Below are 13,112 nucleotides of genomic sequence, written 5' to 3' on the forward strand. Positions count from 1 at the left end.
GTGTGTGTGTGTGTGTGTGTGTGTGTGTGTGTGTGTGTGTGTGTGTGTGTGTGTGTGTGTGTGTGTGTGTGTGTGTGTGTGTGTACATTTAAGAATGTTCCTGGACGGGTGTGTACATTTGTGAGAATGCCCCTGGATGACGTGTGCTTGCTCGGCTGCGCGCTCCTTGATGCGCTGCGTGTTGGGCTGCAGGTGCTGCACATGCCTTCAGCGCAGGCCAGACATCCCCTCTGCCTGCCCACATGATTTCCCCCTGCTTTGCCATTCCCACCTTTTACCAGGGCCGGTACGCGCTGCTGGCGATGGTGGTTCCGCACATGGGCTGGGACAAGCTGCTTGCGATTGCGCCGCGGCTGAAACACGAGCTGCTCCTCTGCTGCGGAATCAACACGCTCATCAAGCCCGCACTCACCGTCTACGTCGCCTGCCTCAAGGTGCACTACCAAGCAAGCACCCCACTCCCTCTGCCTCGCTGCCTATCAGCTGTCTTTGGGCTCAATTGCCACGACACCCACAACCGAACATGCCGATGCACCCTCACTACTTGCACCCACTTTGCAATTCTCGCACACACACTCACACACACACACACTCACACACACACACACTCACACACTCACACACACTCACACACACTCTCTCTCTCACTCACACACACACACAAACTCCTACACACACACACACACTCTCTCTCTCACACACACAAACTCCTACACACGCACATGTGCGCGCACAGGACCTTCGCCAGCGCGAAGTGGACCGTGCAGAGAGCGGTGGCAGCAAGAGTGACACGCCGAAGCAAACAAAGAAGAAGAAAAAGAAGAGCAAGAAAGACAAGGGGGGCGTCGACCACAGCATACTTGAAGACCGCATTGCATCCCGATGGCACGCTGCCTGGTCGGATCTCTTGCTTGACGTGCTGGCGAGTGACGCGCCTGGCACAAGCGATGCCCTCAGTGCAACGTGGCTGGTCAAGACAACCAAGGTCGTGCCCCGTGCCGTGCACATCCTCATTGCCGGTGTCTCCGCTGCACTTGACAGCGCAACAGGCGACGGCGCCGCGCGCTTGCAGCTCCTGCGCAGGTACGCACTGCTGCTCTCCAATGCCAAGAAATCCGGTTTCATCACCTCACACGACCTCGAGGCCTTGCGCGACAACAAAGGCCGCAACGACAACGAGGCCAGTGCCGACAAGACTTGTCCCACGACTGAAACAAGAGCTGCCCCGAAAGGCACGCCATCGCACACGACAGCAGCCAACAGCAGCGTCAGCGCAACTGCTCTCCACCTGTCGCTGTCGCACATCCGCGAGGCGCTCACGTGCAGCATGCCCACTGTGCGGCTGGACACGCTGCGGTTCGTCTGTGTGAATGTGCAGACATCTGGCGAGCCGGCGGAGGCGGAGCTGTCTCTCTTCCGCGCGTTTCTCCCACACAACCTGGCCAATACCACGAGCGCACTACGCCAGCGCCTGTTTGCGGACGTGTCTGCCATGCTGCAGCGGCTCAGGGATTCGTGGGTGGCAGCCAACACCGTAAGCACCAAACTCGACGAAAAAGTGCAGAAGCAGCTGGAAAGCAGCAAGACTCCGCAGCCAACCCCGAAGGATGACGACGACGACGATGATGAGGAGGATGGTGATGGCCGCGTGGGTCGCAGCGGTGACGATGATGGTGATGGCATGGGTGGGCTTGAGCCAGCGGTGATGCGTGCGCTCGATGAAGCGTTTGCGACAATTGTTCGGCGTGAGGACAAGCTTGTCAGCACGTGCTTGTGGATGATCGATCTGTGCGACGCAAACCTGTTTCCTGGCTCATGCTATCAGCGCCGCTGCTCTGCTCTGCAGCTTCTCACGTGTCTTGTGGATGTGGTCGGTGGCATCGATTGGAGCGTGTGCCCGCCGCCCATTGTGACCGCGCTTGAGAACCTCCTCCCTTCTCTCGTTCACGGTCTTCAGGATAACTTTGACGACACGCGCAACGCCACGTGCAACCTCCTTGTGCAGATTCACGGCCTCGCGTCCGCCTCTGAGCAACCCGAAGCAGCAGGAGCAGCAGCGCCTGTTGTCAAGCGCCTGTGGAGCCGATTCATGGGGATGATCGACAATGCCAAGGCCATGATTGCAGAGACGGCGGCCGCGTACGCACGCGCTTTTGTGCTCGTCGCCTTCAGCAACACCACGCAACTACAGCAGCAAAAACAGCGCCCAGCGGAAGAGGAGGCAGCCGTGAACGCTGGCAGCGATGAAGGCGTACCTGAGCCACCTGCGTCGCCAAAGGCATTTGTGCAGTTCTTGTTGGCAAGAGCTGAGCAGCAGTTGCAGTTTGCTCGCACGCACACGCTGCAGGCTGCCAAGACCAAGCCCATGCACGGCACCCTGCAGGCCTTGCACCTTGTCCTCGACGCCGTGGCACCACACATGACTGTAGAATGGGAGGGCCTGTTGAGTCGTGTGGTTGATGTGAGCACGCAGGCGGCGGAGTTCTGCTTGTCTCTGCTAACCACAGGTGTCAGCGATGACACGCGTGCGATGCCGTCGTTTCAGGACATGGGCACGTCCCTGACGCAGATTGTGAGGGACCAGGGTGGTGATGTGCAACGCGACTTCCCCTTTATGCTGTCGTTCATGTGGCTCAACATCCGCACAGCCTGTCGCTCGCTGGCTTCTGTCGCCGTCATCGCTGCACGCGCGCCACCCAAGGCAGCCGGAAGTGCAGTGGACGCAGCCGCCATCACCGCCATCAAGGAGAAAATGTGCCTCGTGCTGAAACGCTGCCGCCACCGCGGTGTGATTGAGTCAACGGCGCTGTCCCTGACAACGGTTGCACAGCACCTGATGCAGTCTAAACGCGCCGACCTGCGGCCTCTGCCACAACAGTGGCTGGCAGCCGAGATTGCTTTGCTTGAGACGGACAGCGAGCTGGAGACATTGTCCGTAACGCGCCGGAGTGCTGGGTTGCCGCACGTTGTGCACTCGCTTGCGCTTGCCAGGAAAAAAGGGTCGCGGATGCTCCATCCGCATTTGGAAAAGTTGATTGCTCTCGCGGGCGTGCAGCCATCATCTGATACACACGCCTCTTCCGCAGAAACACAGGACATGCGGCAGGTATGTGTGTGTGTGCGTGTGTGTGTGCGTGTGTGTGTGACGTGCGAGGCGATGTCTTGCAAGTTTGTCTGAACTATAATACGGTAGCCCTTTGAAGACACACACTCACACACTCACACACACACACACTCTCTCTCTCTTTCTCCCTCTCTCACACAAACCCTACACACATAAACACGATTACAGGTGCACTGCTTCAATGTGCTCAAGGTCCTGTTTGCGGAGAGCTTGCTAAACTCGGACACACAGCAGTACGTGTCTCCTGCGATGGTGTTGGCCATTCGTGGGTTCTCGTCTCCCGTGTGGTCGATTCGCAACGCATCGCTGCAGCTGTTTGGCATCTTGCTGCCACGCGTGCTTGGCGGCGTGCGGCTTGAGACAGAGAACCGTGCCATCAGCATCACGACGCAGGATTTCATTGCACGGTGCGTGGGATCACACTGCATGCTGCTCATGTGCCAGCTGCTGCTGTCTCCGTGTGAAATTCCCACTGCTCTCACCCACCCACACTCTCCCCATGACTTTTCCATCCTCATTCACACACACACACACACACACACACACACACACACACACACACACACACACACACACACACACACACACACACACACACAAACACACACACACACGCACACACACACCAGGTATGGTGACGTCTGGGTGTTGCTGTTGCAGGAGCTGACAACGAGTACAGAACAAAGCGCAGCCAACATCCAAACACACTTGTTTGCCGTGATGACGCTGCTATCGAAACTGCGCACCGTCTCCGAAGCGCTCACCGCAACGGCTGCACAACAGCTGCAGGCGCTGTTGGCTGCGCTCATGAAGCTGACAGCCTCGCCCATCCTCGCAGTGCGCTGCTCTGCTGCCCGCGCCCTCGCAGGCCTGCTGCCCCCAGAGGACAAGCACCGAACAAGCGTGAAATGGGCGCGCGACGTGTTTTCCTTCTCGCACAACTGCGATGCGCCAAGTACGAGCCGAAACCACAACCGTCGTCACGGCCTTGCGCTCTCGCTCGCGGAGCTGTTGCGAGATGAACTCGCCAGCACGAGTGAGCTCATCGACCATGTTGCCGTTGTTGCCGCCATCGAAACACAGCAAGTTGACTGGCAGCAGTTTGTGCAGGCGACGTCACCCTTTGCGTTGGCAACACACCTTGACGTGCTCGGCGTGCTGTGGCAACTGTGCTGCGAGCGTGCCACAGCGTCCCCGCCAGCAGCAGACACGCCAGCAGCGGAAGCTGAGGCCGCCGTGAGGAGACATCTGCAGAATTTGGCAACAGCCACGCTCGTGTTAACGTCGCGTGTGCGCAGCGTGTGCGGCGCAGACAAGGCCCTCTTCACTGCCGGCACGTGGCTGGCGCTCTTGCTTGCACACGCGAGCAGCCAAGACAATGGCGATGCTGACAACAACAGCAGCAACAACAACAGCGCAGCGGCGCTGGCGCATGCCCTGCCGGCTTTGGAGAGCTACGATGCCCATTTGGCGCTGTTGCGTTCCGTTTGCCGGCGACGTACGCACGCTTCGAGCGGCGCAGCACATGCGGAAACAGTGGGTGAGGACAGCAGCAATGCCGCAGGTGATGATGGCGCCGATGGTGATGTGGGCGGCGATACACAACAGGATGTACATGCGGGCAATGATGGCGTGTGGATGGCGCTGGTGTGCAGGGGCCTGTCGTGCGTGGTTTCCTCACCCGCGTTCTCGCACCACGAGAAGCAGCAGCTTCTTCTGGAGTACGCCCCGCTGCTGGAACGGCTGCTGCAAGCAAAGGCAAACGAAGAGGCACTTGCTGACTTGGTGTGCACAGTGACAGTTGCGCAGGCACACATTCGCGACGAGTGTGCACGAAACGCTTCGCTGCAAGAAGCGTGGCTGGTTGTGTCTGGCCTGACACTGGCAACCGCGCCGGGCAGCGTGGACGTGGGCGCGTGGTTGGCGGCCGTGTTGGGGGTGTCAACTGCAGCGGCGCCTGCAACGGCACAGCTGGCTGCGTTGCGATCACTGCATCACGCTCGGTTTGCTCTCGCGTCGTTGCATCCGCAGGAGCAAGCGCAGGCCCTGCAGGCAGTCGCATTCCACCTCCTTGCTGAAGATGAGCGGCATCGCGAGATGGCATCGGCCGCCGCAACGCCACTCCTCCTTGCATCACGCGCAGCGACTTTGTCATCCACGAGGATGACGGTGGCCACACCTGCAAATGAGCACGCGGCCCTGCACGCTTGTTTCAAGGCCATGGTGGGCATTTGCCTGGCCAATCCAGAAACGTGCGGACGCTCGTTTGTCAACTACCTGTGGAGTATCCTTTTCACTCCATCCACGCCCAAAGCTGTAAGAATCTTGACGACTGAAGGCAGATTGTCGTGGCTTTCTTCCCTACTACTTTTTGTTTTCTCTGTGGCTGTGAACGGGCGTTCATCACCACCATGCCACCTTCACCTCATGTTACAGCCTGCCTGTCGCAGTCGCATTCACCCAGCACACACACGCGCTCATGACGCGCTCACTCACTCACTCACTCACTCACTCACTCACTCACTCACTCACTCACTCACTCACTCACTCACTCACTCACTCACTCACTCACTCACTCACTCACTTACTTACACTCACACGTGTAGGAGGGTGCAGCCACGACAACTGTGCTGTTCGCCGCGGAGGATCTGAACCCATACGCCGAACAAGTACACATGGTGCAGCTTGCCATGCAGTCACTCCTGGCGCTGTGCCACCCAGGCATCAACAACAGCAACCTTGAACGGCTGGCTTCGTTCTCAACAAACTGGAAGGACGCCGCCGTCAACGGGCAGCTTGCACGCATTTTGCAGGAGGTGATCGTCGACAACACACCGGCTGTGGCGGCGCACCTGAAACTCCTCCTCCTCAACACCCCGCCAGGTGTGTGTGTGTGTGTGTGTGTGTGTGTGTGTGTGTGTGTGTGTGTGTGTGTGTGTGTGGTTGTACACCGCTCCTATTGTGACTCAATCGCACACGATTATCATGTTCTTTGTTCAACACACGAGCATTCTACATACAGTCAAGTCCATGCAAACGCTCTCATACCCTAACACTATCACTCACTCACTCACTCACTCGCTCACGTTCGCACGACACAAATATACGCACATACGCATACATACGCACACAAATATGCACTTCCACACTGGCCCAGGCGCACAGGATGATAACCTGGATGGCAAGGCGGTGGTGGCGCTGTATCGCGCATTCTCCGCGTTTGCCGCATGTGTGTATGTGAGCCACGTCCTTGCACCAGCGCTGGACGAGCCGCTTGACTGGATGGATCCAACCATCCTCGACATGTTCCCTGGTCTCCTGGACGTGTGCCTGGCGTGGCAGGGGCGGTCGGACCTGCACCACATCCGCATGCTGCGCAGCGCTGCGTTTGTCCTCAACAGGGCCGTGTTTGCCCGCCACCGGCCCAATCCCACTGCAGAGACACGGGGCGCGACGCTGCTGCTCACCCTGGGCGTCCTGGCCATGGTCACAGCACACAGTACAGCAACAGATGTCGCCAGCAGTCTGGATGACTTTGTGCTCCCACCACCCGGAGAATCCGTCATGCTCAACACGGGTGGGGCAAGCGCTCTTGCGGATTCTGACCAACAGGGGCAGCTGTCAGCAGAGGGTGCTGCTGGTGAGATGGTGGACATTGGTGGAAGTGGTGAAGATGAAAAAGCCGAATTGGATGTGTTCAGCGTCACCAGCGCTTGCGATGACATGCAATTGGCACTCTTGCCCTTGACTTTGTGATCTTGCTGTGTGGCTTTTTGATGTCCAATTTTGGTGTTGTACGCATGTTCACTTGTGCTTTGTTGGAGATCGGTTCTTTCTTTCGCGTGCGTGGAACATAAAACGCTCGCTGTTGCATTGAAGCACAACTGAAAAACGCAGCCATGTCACCATGAGTGGACAGAGAAGGGAACGTGCAATGGCATCGCAACATGCCGCACACAACGCCAAGTCACACAATGCGGGTGCACTGAGTAACATGGCGCTTCCCGAGCCTCGCACATTGCTTCCTGGCGACGTACGGCCAGGCACCGGTCGTCGTCACGCCGGGTGGCGACACCCTCCACATGCGCGATGGCATCGCGCAGGGCGGTCCGCTCTCACCGGCGTATTTTGCCCTTGCCACGATCCACGCGCTGAAGGAAACCGACAAGGCCCACCCCACGGTCACCGTCGTCGCGTACCTTGATGACACCTACATCGTTGGCCCGCGCGATGACGTCAAGGCGGCCGCGGAGCGGCTCGACACGGAGATCCGCCGGACGGGGCTGAAGATCAATGAAGACAAGACGGTCGTCATCCCCTACGGCGACCAGACCGCGAAAGTGCTGGGCGTCCCCCTCTTCGGGCCATACGAGGCATCCCACCTCGACGAGACACGGAGGGCTCTCGACCTGGCGAGCGCCCACTTGCCGGCGCAACTGGTCTTCCAGTTCCTTCGGTACTGCATCACGACCAAGTCCGGCTACTTCATGCGCACGACCCGTCGGTCGAAGGAGTACTGCGAAGCGCTCGACGACATTATCGCGGAGCAGCTTCGGCGCATGATGGGCGCCTTCAAGCCCCTGTCATCGCGGGCCCTGACGCGGGCACGACGACCCATCAAACAAGGAGGCCTTGGGCTACGGAGGCAGACAAGCGTCGCCCCCGCCGCCTTCCTCGGCTCCGTCTGCAGCTTCAGCAAGAGCCCTCACCACCCTTTCCAAGCATACACCACGCCGGGCGCCGAATTGGAGGCGGAGATAGCGCAAGCCATCGCGGATCTGCACCTCGGCGACGACGGCCCCCGTGACACGAGGGACGTTCTAAACCACGACGCTCGCAGCTTGCAGCAGTTCCTGACCCAGATCATGGACAGGAAGACGGGCTGGGACGAGAACCCACGCAACCGAGCCATTCAACGAGGAGCCAGCCTGCACGGCGGCTACGAGTGGCTCCTAGCCTTGCCCAGCTGCAAGGACCTGCGGATGTCGGACAAGGTGTTTCGGTTTGCTCTTAGCCAGCGGATTCGGACACCTTGCTCCGAGTCGCGTGCATCAGGCAGCTGCTACTGCTGCGGGCGCGAGATGAAGCTGGACCACGCCGAAGTCTGCGACTCCACGAAGACGGGCCGGCACGACTACATGCAGAACGCCATCGCCCGGGCCTTCATGCAGCTCAACCGCCGCGCGACACAAGAGCCCTCCGGCTTCCCAGGCGCAGGCGGCAAGCGCGGTGACATCCTCAGCTTCGACAAGTCTGGCGATTACACCGTGTTTGACCTCGTGTTTGCCGCCCCCGCGGCCAGCTCATACCAACCACAGGCCGCCAAAGTCAACCTCTACGCGGCGTCGCAGGCGGAACAACGCAAGATCAAGAAGTACCAGGCCATCCTACGCGACCAGGGCGACTTCAAATTTGTGCCGATTGCGATCGAGGCCGGCTCGGGCGCCTGGGGCTCGAAGTTCCGGAAGTTCTTCAGCAGCGACCTTATGTCCACGACGGACCCACAAACACCACCACACGTGCGCACTTTTACCTCCATGCACAGCAGCACGTACTGGCGGCAAGTGTTGTCCATCGCGAGATGCAAGGCTGAGTGCTACGCGAACCTCCGGTGCATCGGCCAGATGCCTCACGACAAGCGGGGCAAAAACCAGCCGGGCTCGGTCCGGGCGGGAGACACACACACTCCCCGCCAGAGCACCCAGACGGTACAACGAGCGCGCGCTCAAGCCCAGCGCAACCACCAACAGGGCAAGCGCACCCGCAAGCGCAAGCGTCCGCAGACCACACCCCCCGGCCACAGCGGCCAGCGCAGCAATGACAGCAACAACGGCACTGCTGCCACCGCCGCTGCCACCGCCACCACCGACAACGATGAGGGACAGCCACGCAGCGCCCCAGTGACCTCACGAAGCCCCGGTGGCCCGGCCGCAACAGAGCCCCCTGCAACTGTCTAAGCGACAGTCGCAGCACTACACATGAGCCTCGCACCGAGGCACTTGGTTTCTATCTATCTATTGATTCACTTTTCTTTCTGTCTATGAGGCGCGTGCTCTCACACACATTCACCCATGCGCACCGTTGCCCTTTGTTTTGCCGCAATTGCCTTCCCCATCTTTGAGCGCCTGGAGCAGTGTAAGATTTCAGCGAGTTTTCCCCAATAAACACTGGATAACAGAGACAACACAACACACACACACACTCAAGACGCGTGATTGCAATGTAAGAATAGAGGGGTGGGGGGATAACAGAAGAGCACCAGTGGAGGAACGAGGAGGCAGGGTGGCTCATGTGGTTCCTGGAGGTGTTCGTGAGCTTTGGGACGAATCATCATTTGTCGCTGCCGGTCATCCACGCCATGATTGAAGAGGGCTGCAGTGCGGTGTGCTCATCATCCCCGTTGTCATCATCATCATCATCATCGTCATCATCGACAGCCGTAATGGCGTCAATGTCACCAGCATCATCGTCGTTGCTGCTGCCGCCATCATCATCGTGCGAGTGCGAGCTGTCAACGCTCAGGTCGTTCGGAGCAGCGTTTGGGTTGTTGAACATGTGATGCGAGTCAGACAGCGTTGTTGTGGTCGTGTTCAGCGTGTTGGCACGGCTATCATCCGCAGTTCCCAGGCGTGATTCCATGACGTCCAAGTACCCTTCGACCGCCTCAGCACCAGACAGCTCCTGAAGAGGCGTGGGCTTTCCGAGCGTGCCCAGCTTTGTGGAGAACCCTGCTGGGTTTGAGGACTGCGAAATGGGCCGACAGCACAACGCAGAAAGGCGGCAGAAAAGAAATGCATGAGAAGGTGCGGTACAGCTCGATGCAATGGCGGCCTGCAATAGAACTCAAGGCAAATTCCACATCACACAAACACACATGCACATGCACAAACACATGCGCCAGTAGCAGACAGCGTACATGGTGGGACTGCATTGTGTCGCTGGCAGCGGCGCCGGCGGAGTAAGGCTTGTGGCTACGGGAGCGCATGTGTGCAATGGCATCGCGCTTGGACTTTCCTGTCACCGCATCTCGCACGCTTGCATTCCACACGCAGTGGAAGATGAAGATGAACAAGCCCTGTTGCGTTTGTGTGTGTGTGAATTTGTGTGTGTGAATTTGTGTGTGTGTGTGAGTGTGTTTGTGTTGTGGCATAGAGACCAGAGACAAGAGAGTTGAGCAGACGATCCAGGAATTATGCAGGCAAGCAATGAGCCACATGAACAACAAGCGCAGACATCACCATCACGTGGATTATTGCTGCACAACACGCATGAACACAAAACACATCTTGGAGTACCCACGTGCTTCTCACAAAACCAACACACACACATGCACACACACGTGCACACACACACACACATGCACACACACGTGCACACACACACATATACACACCTGGAAGACGTTGAAGATGGTAAACAGGTACTGGACGGCAACGGCACCAGAAAACAAAAGCGCCCCAAACACCCACGTCACGCCCATGATGGACAGGAACGACGCACTCGCTCGCACGCTGCAGCAAAACAGCAGGCATGCACAGACACATGCCAGTGTCACATACACAAGCATCGTTGCATCACCTCACACAATGTCACACAACGCAGACACACGCACGCATACACGCACCAAGCATACACAAACATGGACAAGGTACACAAGCAACACACACGCATACATACACACAAGCACACACACACACAAGCACACACACACAAGCACACACACACACCCGCGGATGAAACGCTGCCGTGTCGCCTTGTCGGCATTAGCCACGCTCACGCTCAGGATCGAGCGCATGATGCGAACGAAAAACACAATGTTCACAAGGATGGCCAAGCACATTGGACCAAGGAACGCCCAAATCTCATAGTTCTTCGTTGGCAGCCAGCACGCATCCTCATACCCGTACCTAACATATGTGTGAGGTGTGTGTGTGTGTGTGTTCGTACGGGATGTGTGAGGTGTTGTGGGGTGCAACATGCACCGTCTGTGCAGCATGGCGACGGAACAACCAAACGCAAAGAACAACACACATAACCACGCAAACACAAAACTGCAATCAAGCAATCACAGCCACACAGAAGCACACACACGCGCACGCGCACACACAACATCACAGGTACACACGCGCGCGCGCACAGAGCACACCACACGCAGCAGCAACTCACCCTTCCTCGCCAATCACAAGGCCCGTCGCAAGCACAATCAGCGCCGGCACGCCATACGCAAACGCCGCAAACCGAACGTGCTGCCGCCGGTCAGACCGGTGGCTCCCGTGAAACACAACAACAAACGTCGAGTACAGGTGATACCCCTCAACCACCATCCACGCAAACGCGCTCAGCAGAAAGTAGTGCAGCACAATCGCAATCGCCGTGCACGTGTCCGTGTGGCTCGTCTCCTCAATGCCAAAGGCAAAGCACAACAGCGATATCGTCAGCGTCACACACAGGTGCATCACAATGATGCGCCCAAGGTCCTCCCGCAGCCGCTTGTACCACAGGTACACGCCAACCGTCAGCACCATGCAGAACACAGACACCCCAACGCCAATGTACGTGATGTAGCTGAGGATAACAGCGTTCACAGACGGGGACACAGACTCTGCATAATTGGCGAGGATGGCAAAGTTGGTGAGGTGGTTGCAGCTGCACGTGACATAGTCGCCAACGTCAGACACAAGCTCACACCCCATGTTTGACCAGCGACCAGCAGCGTCCACAGTCGGCGCCACCCAGAAAGAGCACGCGCGCGAATCAAGCGTGCGATTGCCAAAGTAGCTCGTCGGCAAGCTAAAGACCGCCTGTTCAGCAGCAGATACAAAACACAGTGAATCGGTGAAGGTGATAGTACCATGATCAAGAACAACGCCCATGCAGGCAGGTGGCCGGCTGATCATGCGCTTACAGAGCAAGACACGGTGCAACCCAAGATGGAACCATACGTGCAAGCAAGACACGCGACACACCTCGCCCTCGAATGCGGCGCCACGAAGTCGGCGCGTTTGCAGAGACAGGACAGGGGAGTTGACGAACGTCCGGTTGATCAGGTCGCGTGGAAGCGTGGTCCCGTTGGACACCGGGTTGAGTGTGTCGATGCCCGCAAACAGGCGTGAATCGCGAAAGAATGTCACCGCGATGCTTTCTACGCTGTCGGATGAGATGCTGTAGTTGACGGGTGTGTCGATGAGCAGTGGGGCAATGGCGTCGTTGCTTGCTTCCTCCACTTTACACCTGGAACAGCTTGAGTTGACCTCGTTGGCGCTGCCCTTGAACGCCGCGCGTGTAGTGATAAAACGGTATGCCACCACTACAATGTTGCGTTCCACTTGCACAGACGCACTGTCCCCAGGAAGAACGTCGACAAGCCCGTCCGTCCATCGCTCCACAATCGTTGGAATAGTATTCACTTGAACACCGTCGTTGCGTGCGGACTGCTCCAGCACAGAGCCGTCAACGGCCATCAGGTCGCTCGCGCCACGCACAATGTACCGGTATGTTTCTTCTTCAAGCATGTCCATATCCGTATCCAGCAGGCCCGTGGCATTGTTGAGGATGCTGAATGAGTTACCAACATCCTCGGGCGCAAACAGCGCTGAGGTTTTGGTGATGTTGGTGAGCTCCTCCAGTACGGAGTTGACGGTGTCAGTGGAGATGGTGCGGGTCGTCAGATCACGCAGTTTCTGGTTCACGCACTCCGTCGTGTTAACAAACGAGGAAAAGATGTCCTGCGGGCGGGTGAATAACGTTGGGGGGGGGGAGGGGGTAACGCATAGACGTGAGTAAATATAAGGCGTCAGCAGAAATGAGAGTGCCTGTCTCTGTGCGTCGATGTTGGCACATGACGTGATGGTGCAAGCGGTGTGTGTGTGTGTGTGTGTGTGTGTGTGTGTGTGTGCATGTGTGTGTGTGTGCATGCGTGTGCGTCCATGCGTGTGCGTCCATGCGTGCGCGTGCATGCGTGTGTGTGTGTGTGTGTGTGTGTGTGTGT

The 13,112-nt window shown here is 58.0% G+C and overlaps 2 protein-coding genes across 2 annotated transcripts in view; one reads left to right on the top strand and one right to left on the bottom strand.

The window, feature by feature from the left end:
- PTSG_09541 (uncharacterized protein) overlaps positions 1–9,304 on the top strand; it is a 13,034-nt gene extending 3,730 nt beyond the window's left edge. Inside the window, exons 9-14 of the mRNA XM_004989913.1 lie at positions 282–434; positions 737–3,106; positions 3,293–3,531; positions 3,754–5,440; positions 5,731–6,007; positions 6,282–9,304. Of these exons, the coding sequence (XP_004989970.1) occupies positions 282–434; positions 737–3,106; positions 3,293–3,531; positions 3,754–5,440; positions 5,731–6,007; positions 6,282–6,880 (5,325 nt within the window). The 3' untranslated portion in view covers positions 6,881–9,304. The remainder of the gene's footprint in view (positions 1–281; positions 435–736; positions 3,107–3,292; positions 3,532–3,753; positions 5,441–5,730; positions 6,008–6,281) is intronic.
- A 35-nt stretch (positions 9,305–9,339) lies between these two features.
- The window catches only part of PTSG_09542 (uncharacterized protein), an 8,188-nt gene continuing 4,415 nt past the window's right edge, over positions 9,340–13,112 (bottom strand). Inside the window, exons 6-11 of the mRNA XM_004989914.1 lie at positions 12,091–12,849; positions 11,291–11,925; positions 10,852–11,031; positions 10,518–10,635; positions 10,041–10,199; positions 9,340–9,868 (exon numbers count right to left, since the gene is read on the bottom strand). Of these exons, the coding sequence (XP_004989971.1) occupies positions 9,455–9,868; positions 10,041–10,199; positions 10,518–10,635; positions 10,852–11,031; positions 11,291–11,925; positions 12,091–12,849 (2,265 nt within the window). The 3' untranslated portion in view covers positions 9,340–9,454. The remainder of the gene's footprint in view (positions 9,869–10,040; positions 10,200–10,517; positions 10,636–10,851; positions 11,032–11,290; positions 11,926–12,090; positions 12,850–13,112) is intronic.

The sequence above is a fragment of the Salpingoeca rosetta genome (assembly GCF_000188695.1).
Source record: "Salpingoeca rosetta unplaced genomic scaffold supercont1.26, whole genome shotgun sequence".
Lineage (NCBI taxonomy): Eukaryota > Choanoflagellata > Craspedida > Salpingoecidae > Salpingoeca > Salpingoeca rosetta.